At 34.3% G+C, this 21,657-nt stretch overlaps 4 protein-coding genes across 10 annotated transcripts in view; 2 read left to right on the top strand and 2 right to left on the bottom strand.

Moving 5' to 3' along the window:
• The first annotated feature begins 392 nt into the window (after window positions 1-392).
• On the top strand, window positions 393-7,756 carry LOC110831689 (CDAN1-interacting nuclease 1). Of its 5 annotated transcripts, none has more exons than XR_002543663.2 (8): window positions 397-557; window positions 1,706-1,810; window positions 2,039-2,181; window positions 2,655-2,734; window positions 3,092-3,141; window positions 3,328-3,567; window positions 3,959-4,190; window positions 7,341-7,756. XR_002543663.2 is itself a non-coding variant. In XM_022067962.2 (7 exons), the coding sequence occupies exons 1-7, from the start codon at window positions 460-462 to the stop codon at window positions 4,107-4,109; spliced, it is 867 nt and encodes a 288-aa protein (XP_021923654.1). In that variant the 5' UTR covers window positions 397-459; the 3' UTR covers window positions 4,110-5,166. The 5 variants fall into 5 exon arrangements, 3 of the variants coding, with proteins under 3 accessions (XP_021923655.1, XP_021923654.1, XP_021923656.1); XR_002543661.2 differs by having other exon boundaries at window positions 5,763-7,756; XM_022067962.2 differs by lacking the exon at window positions 7,341-7,756 and having other exon boundaries at window positions 3,959-5,166.
• Window positions 4,157-10,806, bottom strand: LOC110831688 (uncharacterized). Of its 2 annotated transcripts, none has more exons than XM_022067960.2 (7): window positions 10,662-10,806; window positions 10,245-10,342; window positions 9,254-9,373; window positions 8,813-8,986; window positions 7,737-8,088; window positions 7,257-7,364; window positions 4,157-5,706 (listed from the first exon to the last, which is right to left on the bottom strand). In XM_022067960.2, the coding sequence occupies exons 2-7, from the start codon at window positions 10,334-10,336 to the stop codon at window positions 5,563-5,565; spliced, it is 990 nt and encodes a 329-aa protein (XP_021923652.2). In that variant the 5' UTR covers window positions 10,337-10,342; window positions 10,662-10,806; the 3' UTR covers window positions 4,157-5,562. The 2 variants fall into 2 exon arrangements, with proteins under 2 accessions (XP_021923652.2, XP_021923651.2); XM_022067959.2 differs by having other exon boundaries at window positions 8,813-9,019; window positions 10,662-10,804.
• Window positions 10,807-11,155: 349 nt separating this feature from the next.
• LOC110831691 (Cytochrome c oxidase subunit 7A) lies at window positions 11,156-14,020 on the top strand. The gene is made up of 3 exons (XM_022067968.2): window positions 11,156-11,316; window positions 12,601-12,720; window positions 13,683-14,020. Exons 1-3 carry the CDS (start codon window positions 11,302-11,304, stop codon window positions 13,821-13,823), a joined length of 276 nt encoding a protein of 91 aa, XP_021923660.1. The 5' UTR covers window positions 11,156-11,301; the 3' UTR covers window positions 13,824-14,020.
• A 299-nt stretch (window positions 14,021-14,319) lies between these two features.
• Window positions 14,320-21,657, bottom strand: part of Alg12 (Alg12 alpha-1,6-mannosyltransferase) — a 7,903-nt gene continuing 565 nt past the window's right edge. For both annotated transcript variants that reach the window (XM_022067957.2, XM_022067956.2), the window contains exons 2-9: window positions 21,370-21,495; window positions 21,067-21,199; window positions 20,487-20,660; window positions 19,827-19,980; window positions 19,152-19,296; window positions 18,264-18,490; window positions 17,933-18,178; window positions 14,320-17,383 (exon numbers count right to left, since the gene is read on the bottom strand). In XM_022067957.2, the coding sequence (XP_021923649.2) occupies window positions 15,208-17,383; window positions 17,933-18,178; window positions 18,264-18,490; window positions 19,152-19,296; window positions 19,827-19,980; window positions 20,487-20,660; window positions 21,067-21,199; window positions 21,370-21,495 (3,381 nt within the window). In that variant the 3' untranslated portion in view covers window positions 14,320-15,207. The remainder of the gene's footprint in view (window positions 17,384-17,932; window positions 18,179-18,263; window positions 18,491-19,151; window positions 19,297-19,826; window positions 19,981-20,486; window positions 20,661-21,066; window positions 21,200-21,369; window positions 21,496-21,657) is intronic.

Here is a 21,657-nt window from a genome sequence, read left to right as displayed (position 1 = left end):
TACTGTTGACAGCCTGTAGATGACTGATTTTTTTATTAAAAGCTCATGCCAAGGAATGTCAATACATTCCTGACATTTAGTGTGCTTTCTGGGTCAAAACACTAAAAATACTAAAATCTGAATGGTTAAGGCTGTGGGCTACAAGCAGATTCCTATAGTGTTACTATGACCCGTTATAAAATTGCCAGTGTTGTGAATTATGAGTTAAACTAACCAAACTTGACATTAATGAAATGTAGTGACGTCTCGAACTCTGCCTGTACACAGTATAGAATTTTGTTCAAGTACATCATTTATTAAGTAATACATTATACTGCCCGTTAAATTTTTGCGGGACGGAGTGGCTGCATGAAATTTACCGATGTATGGGAAAAGTAACGTTTCCTCTTCCAGCATAGCCAACATTACAAATAACACCAGTGAGTTTGTTGTTCAGGGAGGATATATGGATTTACGAAAATGAAAGTCGAGTTGTATAATGAAATCCTTGAAGAGATAAAATCCTTTAGTGGACCAGGACGAAAATGTGGACTGTACTTACAGGAGAAATTTCCGAGGTATGACGTAAATAAAGAAACTGTGTATATCGTGTTATTTTATGTGTATGAATGTATGTGGTTCATTCTTGTGTGTAGTAAGGTCCAGAGCACTCTATATTATATTACTGTTACCCGCGAGACCTGTAGAAACTATTGGTTTGTAATATAGTTTGTTTCCACTGGTTGTCTATTATATATTTCTGGGTTTGCATCCACGTGGTCAGCCAACTGGTCCAAGCACATTTATTGTTACAATTTCTGACTGACTCGTTTTTGACTGATTTCGTTTATTATTATTTATGATTTTGAGGTAACCAGTATTTTAATTAGTTTAGAAACATAACCTGACTTCAGGAATGAAGTCTGCCATATGCCAGATGTGACCAAAAGGAGATTCATAGCTAGGATTGTGCTCTAATTGCCTGTGCCATGGGGTGTGCAGCCTTTGGTCTTCATAGAATGGGAATGGGATGTATAATGAGTTTCCAGAGCTGTCATGGATGAGAAGATGAACTTTACAGTGTGGTGACCATGCCATTTCAACCCATCTACTGCCAAACTAGGCATAGACTTTGTGATGCTTTTGTTTACTACAACCAACATACATAGATTAACTGAAAAGAACCTGTTGCTCCTATTGCTCCTATACAGACAAAAATATTTGATCAGACTGTACTAACACACCCACAGACATCTATAGGTAAGCATTATACCTGTACTGAAACATGAGTAGAGTGGTTGTAAGTAAGTAGTTACCATATTATTAAGTTATATTAAGAAACTGTCAAGGATGCCACACATGGGTGTAGAAGACTAACTGATCAAGCAAAAAGAGTTCTATTTCAGCTGTAATTTAATCTGTTATGGAAAGTGAAGCAATATTTCTTACAGTACTGAAAAATTTCCAGCAGTAGGCTGTGAAGATTGTTACAGGACAGAATTAAGATTTTGTGGATATATAAGAACTGTATACACCCATCCTCTCATTGTTTTGCTATAGCTTAAATTTATCTCCTTTTTACCATTCTGTCTCAAGGCTCAAATCTTCATTAGCCAACTTTTCTTGATGTGCTGTGAATACAATCATTTTTGTTCATAAGTTCACATTTTAACTCAAGAATTTTTGAATTCTGTAATAACATGTGACTATGAAATTATTTCTTCAGCATTTCAGATTATACCCTGGGAAGCATATATTCACTAGAATATCAGCGGAAAATGAAAAGAAATCGCCCGAAGGTTTATAAAAGATTGAAAGAATTGTATGACAGGTAAATGTCAATATCTTTTAACAAAGGAAATTTATGTGATGAAAATGTATGTGATAGAATCATGAAGACTTCATATTATGTAAGGGGTGTTAAGTGTATATTTAATAAATAACTCGCTGTTCATAGTTGGTTTACGTCAAGATTATATTGTTGAAGAATCTTTAGGACCCCTGTCATTTGAATGTTATAATGTTACAGAACAAATTGAACCTTACATTACATCTTCAGGTACAATAATGCCGTTAAAGCTGGTGAAGATGTAGGAGTGATGATGCGACTTGCTAGTGAGGTTGATCTGTCTCCAGCGCTTTTAGCACGAATTATTTTAGAGAAGTATTATGAAAAGCACCCAGAAAAAAGTACTGAGCCTGGTAAGTAATAAGTATCATAATAGTTACATTCTTTCTTGATTGATTTTATAGATATTTGTAATAATAATGTAACTTGATATAGGATTTGAGACTTCGCAGCGAGTACAATCAATAAAATCTTCTTGGGCAATCAGCAGCATAAACTATGGTAACCAGTTGTCGCAGCTGATTGCCCGAGAAGATTTTATTGAATGTTACTTGAGTTATTAAATGTAATCAGTAAAATAATGTCAGTTTCTTCTGATGCACTGATGACTCACATTTTGTCATCACATATTTCTTTCACTTCTTAGAAAGCAGAACATCTGGTTAGGTAAATAAAAGATTGATCATTACCAGTAACTTCTGATGGAAATTTGGATCCAAGCAGTAAGGGTTTTGCCATCCATGACTGTTAAGAACTTCCACAACCACACCACATTTTAGGAAGCAGTAAGTTGGCAGACTTGTAGTTTGTATCTTGTTTATTTCAGTCACAAAAGGCTTTATCACAAAACTGATGAAGGACACAACTCTGATCAAAGACAAAGATCTAGCATATGAAGTATATCTGGTAAGTAAGAAATGTTATATTATAACATGGGTATTTCATTTACAAACTAATAGTTTATTTTTTTATATTTGATAGCTTGTTTTCTGTGGTTATGCTTACATACCTGTATTAAAGGTGATGCTTGTTAAATCTGGAGGACCATATGTCTATTTTTTTATATTAATTTTACATTCTTCCATTTTTTATTTTACTCCAAACAATCAAGTTAATTTGCACATCTTCAGTACTAGTGTAGACCAAACATACCAACGTGGGGCTTATGGAGTGATTAAGTGTAGGAACCAACACAGTATATCAGAAATGAAAATAAATTAACATTTTTTGTATAAAGGTGGTTCATATCTTTCTTTTTTTCAGTGTGTCATTTATGATGACCAGTATGGATCAATATCTGATTGTATCAAACAGTAAGTTCCTATCCATACTGAAGGTTACCATATTATGTAATATAAGTCACACACTTCTTTATTCTGCTTCTGTTGTAACAAAGGAAGGTTGCATGAGTATAAGGAAAATGTTGTACAGCTACTTCATCAGAAATTGCGGTTGATATTTTTTTATAATGTGGCGATTGTGAAATTTGTTTTTATCAGTTCTATAGGCCAGGAATATGAGTTACGGCTTCAGAGAATGGTAAAGGACTTGAATATTGCTTTCCGGGATGAGGAACATCTTAGGCGACACGGTTATGATAAGACACCAGACATAAAACTAGAGATACCAATTGCTGTGGATGGATTTGTAGTCAATTGGATTGAAAGCAAAGCTTTGTTTGGTGATGAAGAAGGTCATAACACATATTTTAAGGATCAGTATCTCAGTTACTGGAATAGGTAAGGAAAAGACAAAAACATAAAAAAAAACCCATTGAAACATATGATACAGTAGACGTGATCATAACATGTCACCACATAAGTTACACATATCACATTATGACAGTCGTTGGTTATCATGATCACACAAGAATATTTTTCACGGTTGTTATATTTTCACTTTCTGTTTTCATAGATGTCTCATAAATATGTCATGATAAGAACCTGAACGTTCGTAGTGTCACAAATTCACGTATCTCTCTTATGGTACAAAATTAACACATCTGCTGAAACTTCTCATACATAAAAATGTAAATCAAAGCATTTTATTGAAATAAAGAACTTGTAAAGAATCACACACTTAACTTTAGATGAGGTGATGGTATTAGAGTAACTATGTATCCTGTTTTAGGTTTGGTCCAGGATTAGTGATATATTGGTTTGGCTTTGTTGAAACACTGGAACTTCATAATGAAAAATGCATCATAATCCGTGAAGATTTCCCAACTAATATAACATTAATGGATCCTACAAGTATAGAACCACACCCTGTTACAAGCTGAGACAAGTGGAAGTTACATGTTTGTATGTTGACATCGGAAGAAAACAGTTTGCCAGAAAAAGAAAATTTTATTAATAGAATGGTGAGTCAGTAAGTGAATTTAAGTATAGCTTCCACAGTATTTTATTCCAGAAACATGAATATTAAATATTTTTAATGTAATTTACTTCATCTCATTGTCTTACCATATTTTCTTAAGACAAAGGAAGTGAGAGAATATTTCTTCATCTTTACATCTCAATTTGATTTAGAGATCTCTTTCTTATTCTTCCTTTCTGTATGATGTTTGAAGGCTTTGTCCGTCTCTCACAATTTTAGGAATCAGTCCACATAGTCCAAGTAAATTATTAATTCATGACATAGGTTATGTACTGCAAGTGTAACGCTTCTTTCTATAATAAGAATCCATGCATTGAGAATGCATTCTGTGGACTTGTTTAAAGCAAAACTCATCATGATTTTATAAAATTACATATTTTAAAGTCAGTACTTTTAAAATAATTGCAATAAACAACTATAAATATACTTTAATTATGGGTCTAGCCACTGTATATTATGCAGGATTTGCAAAGATAGTTCATAAATAATATAAAATTTCAGCTTTTTTAAAGTATAACACTGAAAATGTTAAAACACGGTGTAAAATAATGACCTTAATGTCAGTATTACAATTTCATTACTTCATCCCTGAAGATTGTAATGCATTCCTGACATTTTTAACCATCTACAACACCACACAGTGTCACAACCCAAAAGACTTCAATCGTTAGTGAGCAGTTCATGTGATTAAGTCTAATGATTGTGTAAGTGAAAATAATTTAAAAACCACATTGCCAAAATCTTAAAACCTTGCACACCGTGCAGTGGTGAATATTTATTTGGAATATATAAAATCATGCATACAAACGATATCTCATGAGGTCGAAACGCGTTTGGCACCAAGTGTTTTTCAAAGTGTAAACAGTTTTGTTTGTATCTGTGATTTTGTATATTTTAGATACACATTGTCAAATATATAAAAATGAAAATAACATAAATAAAATCCTGTTGCATATATATTTGGCCAGCAATTCTAATTTCAAAGTCCATGTTCAATTTCCAGAATAAAAACATTCCTTGTTATATAAAAGGAGGTAATCTAATTTTAATGCTGCTTTTTAAATTTTTAATGTGTTTTTGCCACATGAAATAAATGGAAGATAAAATGAACTTATCAAAAATTGCTACCAGTCTAATATACAACTATGTTAGAAAAGTCCAAAGTATATACCATAAGGTCTGGGGCACTTTCCTCATCCACACAGACCTTAAATTCATCCTTGTTCATAAATACCAAAAAAAGGATGTTACCAAGTTTCACATCTTGATAGATAAGATACTTCATAAAATAAATATGAGGTTACTTTAACAACTATGTAAAAATAATTTGCATTTTATGGCACCAGTTGATTGCATCAGCTGTACCTCCAACCAATAGGTTTCCTACAAGGCGGCGCTGACGCAGGCCTCGTAGCTGAACTGTCGGTTACAAATTTGTTTCCATGTGTAAATTTATCCTGATACTCGGTCATCCAGATGCTGCTATGATTCACCACACCCTGAAAAAGCATGATATAATAAGTAATAAATGCATTAGTAACATATTTTTCCACAGCAGAGGAACAATTACTTTAGCAGTGCTTTTATGTCGCTGCCATGATGTTATTCGGTACATTTTTAATAATGGAGATTCATAACTACATGGAAGCAATAAAGAAGTTACTTGAAGGGCATTTCATTTTCCACAGCCACTAAACACGTGAGTTAAAACACACTAGGTTAGTTTTGTGAATTTGAAACAGTGTTAATTTGAACACGATCCATTGCCTAAGGTGTATATATTAAAGCACAGAGGTTACTACAGTGAAACCTCGATGCATCGTTTTCGGCGGGGGTGGGAAATAAAAACGATGAATGCGGGAAAACGATAGATGCGGGAAAGCATTAAATTTTTTAAAAAAAACAATGTTTCTCTTTCAAAGTTACTTCTTTTTACCAAAAAAGTCTTTAGTGGACAACTGGTTTGTTGAAACTTTACGTTTTAGACCATACAGAGCACTTTCCACGTTCAAAATGTTTTCTTCGTCACGTTCACTAATATTAAGCGCATAAAAGAACGACTTCACTTTCGCCAATGCAGCGTGTGCTTCGGCAAAACTCGGCAAAGCTTCGGGCTCGCATTCGTCGTCTTCCTCACCACTCCCACCCTCTTCGCGAACAATAACAGGATGAATGGAAATACTATTACTGCCGAACTCAACGAAACGTAGCTGTAGAAGACCCTGAACCGCTGGAAACGAGATGAACCAGAAGAATGAAAAGTGCCGCCAGCCTTTCCTTTGTACTTATAATAAAAGCATTTGTGAAGAAATTCACACTGCACATGCCATCTGGCATCGCTGGAACGAAATATGAGTGCACCCTAATGAAAATCGTAAAATTTCTGACAATGAGCACCGCCATTCACTCCAACTATCACCCCTGCACCGCTGACCCTCATTCCAAAAGAATGTGCTGGTTGGGCGACATAACAGGTTACCGCTACTGTGTATTCCAAAAACATTGTGCGTCTTTCGGTATTAATTTATCTCAAAACCCAGCATTTTAAATTCTCAGAAACGATCATTGCGGGAAAATTGTGGGCCGGGACTATGATTTTTGAACGATCGATGCGATAAAACGATAGTTCGAGGAACGATAGAAGCGGGAAAATGTAACATTATTTTATATGGGATGTATTCGGGACCGAACAAAACGGACGATGCATCCGGGAAAACGATAGTTCCGGGAACGATGGATAGAGGTTTCACTGTATATGTACCACCTGCTTTAACATTCAGTAACTCTTCATTTTTCCCCACAGAGTATATTTATGGAATTTGGATGACTCTCGGAATAAAGTGATTATTTCTGTCGACAGCATTAACCAGTTGATCTTTTTAACGGAAAAGTGTCGTGTTTCTTTGAGATAGGAACGGAAGTTTTAAATAATATTCAGATGAGTTCATGCTTAAAATGACTAAATGCATCATGTGGTTAGAAATATGTAAGACTGAGCATGTACTGTATTCTGATGAAGTGACAGCTCATATAATTAGCATACACTTACTGCAGTGTCTAGGGTAACTTGTTGCCTTCTTTTCTGAGCTGCTTCAGCTAAATACCTCTCTATTTCTTTCCTTCTCCTTTTCAGTGCTAGAAGAGCTGAAGTATACACCTAGACAAATTTATAGTAATTATAATTTGCTTATTTAATATCAGTTTCACTTATAAACATCAACTAGTGGAAAAGACCAGTCAAAATTGAACAGTGAATGATTTCTTTCTTATCTTCAGTTTCAATGTATTTTGACTATGATTTTATGGTTTTTCTGTACAATTAACAATGACAGTGCAATTTCACTATATAAACTTTCTAATTTGTTTTTTATATTAATATTTTTATAAGGGCTTGGAGATGTTCATCACTTTTCTGTCTTCTGCACAATGAAAATGTGTGTGTAGGTGTTTAAGGGGGGTGAAGAGTATTCTTTCAGAAATATTTCTTGTTAAAATCCTGTAAAGAATATCAGTTTTGTAATAAACATACCTCGGTCTCTGGAGCATATACATTATATGTTTTTTTCTGTCCAACATTTCTATCAGAATCATTCCATCCAAAGGGAGCAAATGGTGACTTCTTCTCATCAAAATATGCCTTTTGACTGGTCCTTGTAAGTCCAGATGTCCGAGATGAGCTTGGTTGTATACGTGTTTCTGAACGATTTTCCGCCTTATTACTGACTGTAGTTTGAGAGTCTGGCTCTTGAATTGTGATACTTCGATGTGAAGATACAGCAGAATGTTGTTGCTCCTTCATTTTGTGTTCTTCTTCTGATTTGGTGACTGTATTCAAACTCTGTCTCACGTTCTGGATCTCATTATGTGATTCATTCTGTTGGCTAAACAACAGGCCAGTGAATTAGGAAGGAACTAGTATTCTACATGACACTCTTTCTGGAACAAATCCAGCAGTTTTCAAATCTTTATTAGACCTGGTCCACCATTTACCTTGTCAGAGTCTCCAATGCCATAATACATCCAGCAATCAAATTTGGACACTAGACACTTCCAAAGATTTTTTAAAGTTTTGTGAAAGTGAAGAACACCAAGGCTCCACCGTGGTTTGGATTTTATTAAGCTGTAGGTTCTTTTATTCCATCATAGGGACAAGTTCAGAAACACACGCACAGTGTAAAATTGTGGCATGTTTTTAAGTATATGACCTTTGTGAATGAAGCCAGTGACATCAGAGTTGTTCTGGATGTTTAGAGATTCCACAGGTAACCAAGGTTAAGTTGGAGATCTACCCAGTCGTTTCTGCACACAGAATACATGTAGGTTTGCAACTGCAGAAAATACATTTTATACCAGGTACTTTGCAGATATTTCCTTATTTGGATTTGTGTAATTTCCTCTTAAAGAAGAAAGTTTACAAAAACATTTGGAGTCTTAACAATTTAAATCTATGTATCACAAAATATGTTCAGCACATCACCAAATTTGTTACATAAGTGTATACCCTTGTTTCTAAGATACCTTGATACCTGACTTGGCACAAGGCTGGCGTCACAGCGAAGACTATTTTATTGTCTATGATCGGTACTATCACATGCAGTTCAGTACCTCTGTTCTTGTGATCCCAATTCCGTGGTTTGGACAGCCATGTCTCTGCCAAATGATGTATTTTTCTCTGGATTTGTCAGCTGTACTTGATGAATCTGTCTTTGCACTTCACTAGGTAAAGAAAGTTCTTGTAGCTTTGGTACTCCTTCTTTCCCACTTTGAGACTGGACACTTCTATACTGAGCCAACAGAATTTTATGCTTCAATCTATGAATGTAAGGACAACAAATTATTTATTATAATTAATTATGCTTTGAGTGATAGAGAAATCTCTCCCCTGGTAAACCCCTTCAATGTTATTGATGACAAAATTAATTCTTATCCTCATCACACTTCCTCCCACAGATTAACTATTCACCAATTTGAAATTTATATGGTCTGAAGTTTGAATTCACTATTGTAGTATGAAGGTATAGGAGTTTAGAAATGATTTTTACTTACTTGTGTGGTGGAAGAGTAGTTTCATCTTCATCATCATTGTCATTATCACATTCGCATTGTTCGTCAGTCAACTGGTATGACCAATAGTGATCTGCACGATTTAATGACCGACATGATTCTCTTCAACAAAAATGGAAACCTTATCAAAGTAAATAATACAAGGTTCAATGTTTTGGGATATTTAGTTTTGGAGGGTTTAAAAAATCAATTTTACTTAGGTAAGGATATGAGGTTCTCATGGCACTTAGTCCAAAGATGGCTGTCATCTGGGTTGGGGCACTGTGTAGTCTGGTAGGAAATCCTTTTTTCCATCAACAGGGCAAAGAGTTATCAACCTGATGATGAAGGTAGCAAGAACCTCTGATAGTTAGGTAAACTACCAGGCTACACGGCACAATAACCCATAAGACAGCCATCTTCTAATAATTTTATCTCTTTGAAAGATTGTAAAACATTTTCTTTCTAAATTAAGAGCAGACCTAGATATTTTAAAATTTTAAGCAACTTTATATTTTACTCTTAATATTAATACACTATTGTGAAGTTATTAAATCAAGAAGGTTGAAATGGGACAAACATGTAGCACACATTGCAGAAACAAGAAATGCATGAAACTAGTTTAAAAACAGTGGAAAGATTAAATTTGATCAGTATACAAAATGTGTGGAATTTTATTAGAATTTTGTCCAGTGGCATACTTTTATGTTGACAGAGATGAACCTTCAGGTTGTACAAAAACAAGGAACTTCTTAAACAGATGAATATCAGAGACTCAAGAAAGGTATTGTATCATGTGATACATGGCAAATATACAGTACCTCAGACTAATGTGAAGATGGCATACTTAAATTCTCCATGCAGTGGCATTACTTTAAGCAAATTAACTCTCGACCACCACCAACTTTCTTAATTTACTACTGATTTTTGTCTTTACCCCCTTTCCCTAAATTACATACGGCAATTTATAAAATGTGAAGTACTTGGTATATACCTAAATTTTATATTTTCTTGCCATATTTGCTTCCTTAGATCCTTTGCCAGAAGATGGAATTGTAATCTGTATTCTGTTTTATTGTGTACCATTCTAACCTGAAAGAAAAAAAGTGCTTTTAATGCATCAATTCAAAATTGTGTATACATAATTATGTTGGAAACAGTACAATATACCACAGGCGAGATTCATTGTCTAAGTCAAATGAATGAATGATCTGAAGCTTGTGATAATGAATGTACTGGTTCCACAAAACGTGGGAAATTTCTTGATTTACAGCACGATTTTTACGTGGTTAGGAGTCAGTCAAATAGGGTACGGGTTGCAGGATCAACAGCGCAGAGTTCTGAAGACATTTACCACGGCTTCACAATTTTTTTATATTATTTATTCGCTACAAATCATAAACTGAAATACCTTTAAAAAAACGTGTAGATATTGCACAGTGAACAAATAACGCTTTGTAAAGAAGAAATTAGCGTTTTAATGGTACCACCCAGTTCACATTGTTTATAAAACATGGCATAACCATAGCCTGAAAAAATAGCATTATGATGATCTAGGTGGTGGTGATTCTTCACATTTTCATCATTTGATTCCTTTAAATTTACATAACTGTAAATATTTAACATATTCTTACTATCAAATACGCGTACAATGAATTTGTTTACTTAGTGCATTTAAATATTCAGTAGATTCCGGTTAATTGGGCCAAAAAGGAGTTAACCGAGTCCTTTTGAAAGTATTCGTTGATAATTTAGAAAAATAACATTCTTGTTACTCATTAGAGTGCTCAGTAATGTGTAGATATAGTCAAAGGATTTTATACAGTATAATTCAACATAGGAGCAAGGTGAAAGTTCAGTTTGATTGCACTGCATTTTGAACATTACATGTTAGTGAACGAGAGTATGAATATTGCGCTACACTCTTCTACCCTCATTTTTCTTAAAATACAAGAAATATATTTCCGGTCATGTGATCTGCTTTTCCTCCATATTGTGGGCAGTACGCAATATTGCTAACGGTGCAGATATAGTTGCCAGTCTCAGAAAATATGAATTCTGCAAAGGTAATGGAAGGAAGAACAGTTAATATTTCATTTTGTGTTTCAAAGTTTTCACAGGAACATTTTAAACATATAGGCCATGTTCAAATATCTTAAAAGTCGTATTTTATTAAGTGGGTGTGATACTAAAATCTGATTTCAGTTAGAGATTTATTACAAATTTAGTGAGGAATGTGTGTTTGGGGCGAGGGACTGTACTTGGGACAATTTCTCCAGGAGTTTATTATGATCACTCACCGCTATCTGGTGTCAAGGTTAAGAATGCATTGAGCTATACTTCCACTCCGTCACACTTAATTAAGGACCAGGAACAATGTTATGTATACTGACGAGATAGCATGATACTATAAGAGGATAAATGGTGTTTTACTTGACAAGATGACGATGTTCGGGGTTATGACCCCATGTAGACTTGTGAGTAGATACAACATTTTAGAGCCCTGAAGATTGATATGGTATGTTTCTCTGAAATGTTGTTATTGACCTGTAAGTCTGCATCACAACCTGGAACAAGAACATTGTCATCTTCAGTGCTATGAAAACCTAAAATCTCACATGATGATGGTAATTATAGTGATGAAGGAATTTTTGTTCTCACAGAGGCCTGTAGTCTGTAGTCATAGGCTTTAAATTGATTTTAGTGGACTGCATTGAAGAATGTGTTGGTCACAGTGGATTGGCTTTAGCTTCATTTGTATATATTGCATTGCATGCCTTCATTCCTTTTTGTAGAACATTGTTCATAATCAACTAAATTTATTTTATCATTATAATAAATATTAGTATAATTCCAACAAAATAGTAGCCGAAATCTATCGGGTAACCTTTGACTAACATCTTCACAACCTGGCTGGAAATCAGCAGTCCAGTGTTCCCTTCCAGTGAAAATCTATTTTTGTCCAGAAGGCAAAGTTTTTGCATCCATATTTTTAAATATGTTTTGAAATTGTTTTGTCTCAGATTACTGTTTCTTCATTATGGTATAATTAGAAATGTACAAATTGAATTGTGAACAACCAACAGATTCTAAATCCTCTGTCATCAATAATTTTGAATCATGGTCACTTAACTGTCAGGTTCTTCCTATCAAAGCAGAACATATTAATATTAAAAGGGCCCTGCCTCTGGTAATCCCCAGAGAAGAAATTAGCTGATAGTATCTTGCAGTAGTATTTTAAATGGAACAGGCAGAAGGCTAACAGAGGACAAATTACATGACATGAGTCTGAATGTGTTAAAGGCATATCTTAAATTTAGTTGGAGTATGGTACTTTTCATGAATTTCAGAAATTGCTCCAGCTTGGACAGCTAAGTGCAAGACAGTTCTGTACCTCACAGGCTCACATGTCAGCTGGGAGAAAGGTGGCTGATTATAGCAAACTGAAAGCAAAGCAGGCAAAGTTTCAGGTAATTGATAAAATATCAAATGACATTGTAAACATTGTAAATTGTTTTTTCGGGTAGAAGAGGTTTGAGCTCCATAGACACATGACAATGTTGACTGATGTATGTCAGGTGTACAGTGCAACCTGAGTTTTTTTTATGATTCATCTAAGTTGTGAAACATTACATTTTCTATGTGTATGAGTGAAAAATAATTTGTATTCTATGTTGAAATCGAGCATAACCTTATATAGATAGAGTATCATTTGCTTGTAAGGTGCATACCCATGCCTGTGGAGGGCCTGTTAAAATCACAGTGCCGCATGATACAAGTTGGGGACTTATTAAACAAATTTAATTAAATTTAATATTGCAGAATTTTTTGAAAAGTTGTTGAGCCATTTAAATTTTCATTCAGATTAAGCAGTTTGAGTGACCACTTTACATGATAGTATAAGTACTTTCTTGATCTGTCAGATCCTTTCAAAATACTGATCATCTATTGGGAATGTGAGTGAAATATATGTAATTGGACAAAAGCTTTGATCATCCACATCTATTTGTGATTTTATAATCAGTGGGGGTTGTAGAAATATTGTATAAGGCAGTGTGTAATTAATGGTTACCTAAAATGTTTACTTGACATATTTTTTTTTCCAGATGAATACTTGATGTGTGCCTAAGAATGTATTTAGGCACCACAATATGTGTCCCTCAAAATTAAAGTGAATGAATTAAAATAATTAGAAGATTTGAGAGATGCGTAAGTTCATTTAGTCCCTTGAATAAAATGGCCCATAAATTCTAAATGACTGGACAAAATTTGGTACAAGTCGGTCATTGAGTTTCATCCAATCCTCTAAAGGCACTGTTACTTTCTGATGGATGGATGGACATGCATGTTAACCAACAGTTGCATGCTTTTTAATTTTTTTTTCAAAGTGTTATAGTTCTGAAAGTGACTAATATCATGTTTTTTTTGGCAGGTTAATGATGGTAAACTAATACACTTGAAAGGTGGCGCTATAGATAGGCTTTTGTATCAACTGACGGTGGCCATTTGTGTAATAGGAGTGGGTCTGAGTGGGAAGTTTTTGTATGAGTTGTCTTTCCCAAAGAAAGCTTGAACTCTGTACTAATATATTCACTCATAGTACAAAATGTAAGTAATGAACATAGTAAATGATATGTTGCCATTGTAATTTCATGAAGAAACTAGATTCTCTACATATTACTTACTCACCCGATTGTTCAGGGAACACGCAGTGATTATTGTGTGTACTCTATTGGTGTTAAAATAAAAACTGTGCCTAATATTTACAAATTTGCATTTGTTTAATCATTTACACACTGCACAGTGTAAGTACAATTTAATTATACTGAAGATGGGAGCAGAGCCAACTCTTGAGATGCTGTGCTCAGACAGTGTCCAATGAATAAGTCATAAAGTTTCATTTGCATCATAGAGAATTTTCATTTAGGCTGTTTTCTTATTATGTGTTAACGAACTTAAGAATGTGCTTTTATCCCAACAGTATTGAGAATTCATTTTTCTTTTTAAATAATGTGAGGAATGAAATTTTTATTACTGCAAAGAACAAGGTGCCACAAAGAATTGAAACATTCAAAATAACATGCTGTTTATATTTGCACTTGACTCAAAATTGGATTTCTTTTTCTTAAATATGGTTCATACATGTAGATGCTTTCCATAATGTGTTTCTGACCTCACAGATTACTTAAAACAAGAATGCTAATGCTTGCTAAAGAAATTCAAGGAATAGGTGTTCTTAATCATCAGAAGTGCAGATGAAAACAATTTTCACCTCACAAGAACCAAGATAGTTATCAGGATGAGTGTTTGGCACTAATTAATATCTGAAAGAACATAATTATCTGTCATTTACTCTTGCAATATGATTCTTATGATAAAGGGTGTGCCAATTTTTTTTAAAGTGCCTGAGGTGTGCTGAAAATCTGTCCAGTAGTTGTTGATATATAAAAACATAAAGTTAAATAGCATTTTCACCCCTAGTAATGCACATGTCTGACTATCCAGACCCTTCATTTATGCATCCGTAAACAGGGTTCACATTTTCTTGAATAGATGTTTCAAACACTTAAAAGAAATTGATGTACCATATTTCTGTTGAAGTAAGATCCAAACTCCGTAATATATAATTTATTTGTCACTGCACTCTTAGTCACTTCGATAAAGCTACTTTTGTTTGGCAGAATAATTTTATCTTAAGAGATTACATTAATTTGTGTTAACATACAGGGAACTGCAAAAAAGATCCAAGAAAGTATGTGGCATTCTGTACAATCGTGCCATCATACCCTTTTTAATATTAGATAAAAAAATTGTGCAGTTTTAAGGGTAAATTTGAGGTATTATTGGTCACAGTATCATATAAATATAACTACATGATATTTTTAAGGCACTTCTCGTGGTTCTGCTGCACTTTCTTGTTGCACAATATCACAGACCAAAAACAGCATAATTTAGCATTATATTTGAATAACTTCTTCGCCTAATTTTCTTGTTGCCGCATGTTCATATTCTACTGTTTCGTCACTTTCGATTCCACGCTCATCTTGTACGACTGGTGGGATGGTTTCTGTTTTTTGAGATGCAGCGTCTTGTTTTGATATCTTGTCTTCACTTGGTTCTGAAATTTGCATATTTATGTCATCCAATTCTGTGGACATTTGTCTTTGAGATAAACCTTTAGATTCTACTGAACCTCCAAAAGACATTTTTTCTGGATGAATTGCATCTATTACTGTTACCTTTGTAGGCTTGATTTCTTCCACAGACCTTTTTGTATGATGAACGTGATATTGAGCACGTGTGTCTGGGTTTATTAAATCAGACACTTTCTCGCCATGCTGCATCTCTATTTCATTTTTCACAGGTATTATTTCTTCTGCAGATGTTACGTGAATTATAGATTGTGAAATTGTATCCATGTTGTGAAGAACTGATATTTCAGTCTCTTCTTCATAAGCATCTGCAGCATTTAATTTGTCTTTATCATCAGAATTACTTCTATGTTCTGGTGGTACACGTGTGTGCTGTATGCCATCAGAAACTTTTAAAATTTCTTTATTAGTTTTTCTTTCATCAGTTTTCCTTCTAGTCTTGGACTCTGGAGTCTGCTCACTTTGTAGCTGCATTCCTTGAAGCTCTTCTGTACTAATTTCTGCAGCATCACTTCCTTCATTTGTTTCTTTAACTTTCTTACCAGCTGCTCTTATCTTATGTTTTGGAGTATGTGATGGTGGCTCATTCTCGCTGGTCCCATTTTCTGAATCATCAAGATTTCTATCTGAGCCCGTTGCATCATTATCAAGAACAGATGCTGTTTTCCGTTCTGAAATAATTTTATTTGTACCTTTCTCATTTGTATTTATATCTTTTACTTCAATCTTTTTGTTTCGTACGGGTTGGTTTTCAATAGTCACAGGCCTTTCTTGTGGTTCTGTGATTGTCTCCGAATTTTCTGTTCCCTGTTCCGACACTTTGGTTTTGAGTGCTTGTTTGGCAGGTCTGATTTTCTGTGTGGATGTTTTTCTTTGTACTGTTACATCATCTGTCATATTGTCAACAGCCATTAGAGATTCTTCGTCCATGTTTTGATCTAATATTTTGTGCTCTTTAATTACTTTCTTTATACCTTTCTTGCCTTTCTCTACTTTAGTCTCGTCTTGTTCTTGAATAGTTAAACTGTCAAAAGGCAGAGATGAAACTGCTGTCTCTGTTTCAACAGGAAGGGCTGCATGATCTGTATTTTGCTGAAGGTGTGTTGCCTTGTATTTTTCAAGTACTGGTTTTCTAGTAACCTGTTCACCTTCAGCATGAATTTTACTGTAATTTTCCTCATGCACTGTAGGAAACTGTGGTTCCTGCAGTTGTACATATTCACCATGTTTGTCATCCTCACCTGATGACAAGTCTCTATGTGTACTTTCTTCTACTTTAACACGTTTTCCATCCTTAAGAGCTCTGTATTCCTTTATAATTTTTTTGATGTTCCTCCTTACAGTTCCTGACTTTGGATATATTTTTGCTTTGTTTTCAGCTCTCTTTAATTCCTTTATCAAATCCTCTTTTGACATGCGCATCAACTTTGACAGCTGCACTTCCTCTTCTATGTCTTCAGTAGGTTCTATGTTCAGGTCTATGAGTGGAGATTCCTGATGCACATCATCTTCATTATCTTCTATTAATGGATTAACAAATACATCATCATAATCATCAAAATTTATATCACTTGATTGTAGAAGCCCATCTGCTGGTTCTAAGCTTTCTTGTAGTTCTAAAACATCTTCAGCTTCACCCAAAAACTCTTGATCCACGTCAGTTTGTAAAACATTGGTCTCAACTGGCAACTTTTCTTTGCCACCAGGTACTACTTCTGTTTCTGTATATTTGAATTTGTCATCACTATAAGCCTCCTTTCTTTTCAGGATAAATATCATGGGCTTTGTTTTAATTCTAATTGGTGGTAAGGTATTATAATTTAAGGTTATGTGAGAGAAACCTTCAATGGAATCTAAGATATCATGTGTCCTTGAATATGGTTTTAAATTTTGAGAGTATTTGCTCTTTGCTTCCAGAAGCAGATGTGTGAATGTCATCATTTCCTTACTGCCACTTGTTAAATTTTCTGCTTTACTGTACCTGAAAGAGAAAAGAAATGGATGAAATTAAATAGAAAATCTGCTTAGTACAATGAAGTTATATCTAAACACTTGACATGAATTTTAAATTACTTCTGTATCATCAGCTAGCAAAGATAATAAGCACATTTTCTATTTCAGTTTTAATTAGCTAACTTCACAGAGAGGCACTTTTCCTCACTCTAATGCTACAGTATTTGACTATATATAGTCAGATGTCATATACTTCTCTGTATACTGCAAAATTTGACTTTGGTCCAAATCAAATTAAGAAGCTTCTTTGTATGCAATTTATATAGGCTTTTGTTACTTCCACTTTCTTAGGTCAGAATATTATCCTTACTATCCTGTTCCCAAACATAATCTATGTTCTTCCTTTATGGTGAGAGAATATCTCTGATAAGGATCCCACTTAACATTACTCTGTATATCAGAAAGTAGGGGCAAAGTCTCTACGGTCAAATCAGTATTCTCAACCCGAATATAGATATATTCAAGTATGGACAAAATGATGTTCCATAAAATAACCCCATTTCAAAACTACTTTTACCTCCAATTAGGATTGTCCTCTGTAAACCTTGAAACTCCAGTCTGTGCTGTTAACACATCAATATGTACAAATACAAATTGTTCATCTTTAGCCAAGTGATGAAGTCGTGATATGGCAACACCACCCGGGTAGTTTGCTCCTGCGATACATAGTAGGAATACAGAGAACACCGCATTTAGAACTAGATGGCAGCACACACCAAGTGCCAGGAAGCTGTGAAAAGATGACTTGCCACGATTCTCAAAACTGTAAAAGAATAAGTTATATGGAAAGAATTAACAGTGAAAATAACAGAACATAAATAATCTCAGCTTTAGATTGAATTACTTACATTCTGTGACAAGCACTAGCTGCTGTTAAGTTTAATAATGGAAAGACATAGATGATGAAGCGTAGTTCTTTGTGTGGCAGAAATGAGAAGAGGAAGACAAATACAATTGCTGGCAGTAGTATCCTTCTCATACGAGTTTCGTAGTATATTCCTAATGGCACGAGAAAAACGGAGCATCCCATTCCTCTAGGAATGGCAGAGTAAAAGTACCAGAGAAATGGTGAAGTCTGATAATATGGTTAATGGCAATATGTAAAATAATAATTGCTTTAACAGTATAAATTCAGTTGTAAGACAGAGGGACATTTTAAATTGAAAATATAATTGATATCATGTATACTATATTCTGAACGTAACACTTTAAAACCAAGTGGTAATTAAAAGTGCTATCTGCTTTAAGTCGGTAACACTGCATTCTGTATTTATGAATTTCGAGTCTCATGTAACTCCTGAAAACAATGCATCATTTTTAAATTGTAGGTACTACAGATTATATAGCTTCATAAGCTTTATACCAGTGATTGCAGCTCTATTAGGCTACCAGGAGCACTTCCATGCCTACAAGATATTAAAAGAGTAATTTCCTGTTACCTTATTTCCATTTGCAATCATCTGCCCATCAGCAACTGGAAAGTTTGACCTCACAAATTAAGACAATCCATCATGTGTCTGGCTAATCAGCCGTGTGGTATGTATAGCTGATAGAGAAGGTAATATGCTGACTATAAATTTTTCATAGGCTGCCAGAGCATTTGTGGAAATATATTGACAAATTTATGTAAGGACAATATCCAGTATTTCCCCCAAAATTTTAGAATCGGAATTTACTGTTCATCTGCACTGGCTACAAACATTTTATTTCATCCAAAAGTAAATTTAAAAGGATACACCCCACTGATGGCTGCGATTCAAAACAGTGTTGAAAAAGAGAACTTCTCCTTCAGGCCAAAGTAATCTCCTCCAGAATATTGAATCCACAATAATCGTAAGACTTAGGAACACTAGGCCTGCAGGTATGGTAAGTTTCAGCAACCTACATATGTATACAAAAAATGAACAAAAATAAATAATGATCCCTCCTTAAATAAGACAACATAAAATCAAAGAAAGACATGACATGTATACAAGAATCACAGAAAGTGCTTTCAGTGCACACAGAATATGTTCTCACAAATTCACAAAGAAAAAAATACGAGACTATAAATTTCTTGAAGACACTGTACAATGTGTGGTGTGCATGAATGAGTGATGGGTGATATGTAATGTGCATACTTACAGATATGGATATCTACGGTGCTTGGATCTATGTCATTAAGTTATGTTTAACTTCAGCCCTTCTCACCAATCAGTAAAGATATATGGAAGGCCGTGTAATCCTTCCATTATTTTTATGTGTACTGTTTTCTCAAAGTACCATATGACACGGAACTGTTCAGTCGATTAAGAGTCTATTTTGAAGGTAATTACAAAAACAAAATATATATTCTTCATTCACTGTGAGTTCATAGTAATGATAACCTTGATTATAATGCAAATTCGTAACTACTGAATTTGATTACCTACTTCAGCGGATGAATTTGCTGGTTGACTAGATCAATAAGCAATAAAATGCCCAAGAATATTGCAAGCTCTGCTCGAAATATGATAATAGCAGCAGCAGAAAAATTGATGAATTTTGCATGGTGCTGTTTGATCCAACTCTGTAATGCAAGCAGTACTGAAACGGAAAATGTTTCGTTACAGAAAATTATATTAAAAACTGCACTCACATTGACACATCAGTAATTACCTACCAAGCTGGTTGTTAAGCTTTAGAAGAGTCTGGGATAAATATACACAAAGTTTAAACTTATTGTTTTACCAAGTTATGACAGCACATATTTTAATGATATAATAATTTGGCATGACTTCATTATCTAACAGCTTTTTTAAAAAGCAACGTAAAATGTGAAAATGGTACAACAGAACATGCACGTTATAAACCCAAACAATAAAAAATAAGTTAATTGTACTTTGATGTAATGTTCAGTGCTTATTACATTATAAATCTTGGTTTTGGGATAAACATATTTAAATTCTGTAGCATCCAGTGCATGGCTACAAAGAGTGTTATAACTATTCTTTTGTTATATACATCTGGAATCTCTTTATTTACAATAAAATCTTGTTGCATTGCTATGGTTTGGTGTAGTGCATCCAGAAGTATGCTCCAGAATTTCTCACCTAATGGAAGTGCCATGATGTTTGGCAGTGTTCGACTGAGGTAGTACATGAAATGATACTGAGTTACAGTTATTGCAATAAACCAATTTGTCAATTGGTGTCCAAATGCCAACTGGATAGACTGACGGAACATCCGGAAAGCACCAATAACGCACAACCCAAGAACAGCCCGTACTGTAACAAATTTGAAATAGTATAGATATCAAAATTCAATGAAATTGAATAAAAATTAGGTAAAACAATTCGTGACTGCAAGTAGATACAGAATTCAACAGTTAATATATGAATGCTATCACTGTATGCAAACAAGGAGTCCCAGTTTGTGTACTGAAATATTTAAAAGGTGACTCGGTTCTAACAACAACAATTCCAGCATAAGTTAATACAGATTTTAGTTGAGAATGGGACATTGCTGTAACTTGTTTAGGCTTTGTTATTAATCATGCTGAATCTTCAGTTTTTTCTGCCAGAAAATTTGTGTTGGTGCCCATAGATACCCAGAGCACTCCAATTTATTAAAACAGATGATTAAGTTGCATGTAACAGAAACAGAAATAAAGTTGAGGCATGGTACTCTTACCTACAAACTGGGCATAAAACTTGCTTAAGCCCAACACATTGATAACTGCTACAAATGGTGATGCAAGAAGAGAAATTACAAGTGGTCCCAAAAACGTTCTTGGTACAACTCCTGGGAACTCATGATGATCATACTAAAAGAGAAATGAAAAAAGTAGAAGAGTTCTCATAAATTATGTTTAGCAACACAGTTCTAAAACTGTATTGGCCAATAACAAATACCACAACAATGCATTTTCTATGAACATGATATAGGAAATTTATTCTAATGATTTAGTTCAAAATCAACAAGAAAGATGCTTACCTTGGTAATATTGTGTCGATGATACAGAATGTCATGTGTAGCTTGCAAATTGAAACTTTCTTCAACTTTGGTGAAAGGACAATAAAGGAGATGTATTGCGGCAACAACCAGCATCAATTGATCCATCTTTAACAAAAATGTTTTTAATTAATTACAACTGACCAACTTTTACTTGAGGATTTAAACTGTTCAGGGATCTGCTTTATTCTGCGAGGTTATAACCATCAAAATATTCATCATTCACTCCCATTTTCAAAAGCTATCCATGTATCATATTGTAACAGTTTT

Source organism: Zootermopsis nevadensis, unplaced genomic scaffold (assembly GCF_977971745.1).
Source record: "Zootermopsis nevadensis isolate Lab colony 2312 unplaced genomic scaffold, Znev_1.0 Znev_ptg000032l, whole genome shotgun sequence".
In the NCBI taxonomy this organism is placed as follows: Eukaryota; Metazoa; Arthropoda; class Insecta; order Blattodea; family Termopsidae; genus Zootermopsis; species Zootermopsis nevadensis.
This window is presented reverse-complemented; position numbering and strand designations above follow the sequence as displayed.

What these genes read in the sequence shown, in the direction of transcription:
- LOC110831689 (XM_022067962.2), top strand. Translation starts at nt 460, where the DNA reads ATGAAAGTCGAGTTGTATAATGAAATCCTTGAAGAGATAAAATCCTTT. An exon ending in ATATCTGATTGTATCAAACA is followed by an intron (nt 3,142 to 3,327) that starts GTAAGTTCCTAT and finishes TGTTTTTATCAG; the next exon opens with TTCTATAGGCCAGGAATATG. An exon ending in TATCTCAGTTACTGGAATAG is followed by an intron (nt 3,568 to 3,958) that starts GTAAGGAAAAGA and finishes ATCCTGTTTTAG; the next exon opens with GTTTGGTCCAGGATTAGTGA.
- LOC110831688 (XM_022067959.2), bottom strand. Translation starts at nt 10,336, where the DNA reads ATGGTACACAATAAAACAGAATACAGATTACAATTCCATCTTCTGGCA. An exon ending in CAAGAAAATATAAAATTTAG is followed by an intron (nt 9,374 to 10,244) that starts GTATATACCAAG and finishes TTTTTGTTGAAG; the next exon opens with AGAATCATGTCGGTCATTAA. An exon ending in TTGGGATCACAAGAACAGAG is followed by an intron (nt 8,089 to 8,812) that starts GTACTGAACTGC and finishes CCTGTTGTTTAG; the next exon opens with CCAACAGAATGAATCACATA.
- LOC110831691 (XM_022067968.2), top strand. An exon ending in CAAAGCAGGCAAAGTTTCAG is followed by an intron (nt 12,721 to 13,682) that starts GTAATTGATAAA and finishes TTTTTTTGGCAG; the next exon opens with GTTAATGATGGTAAACTAAT.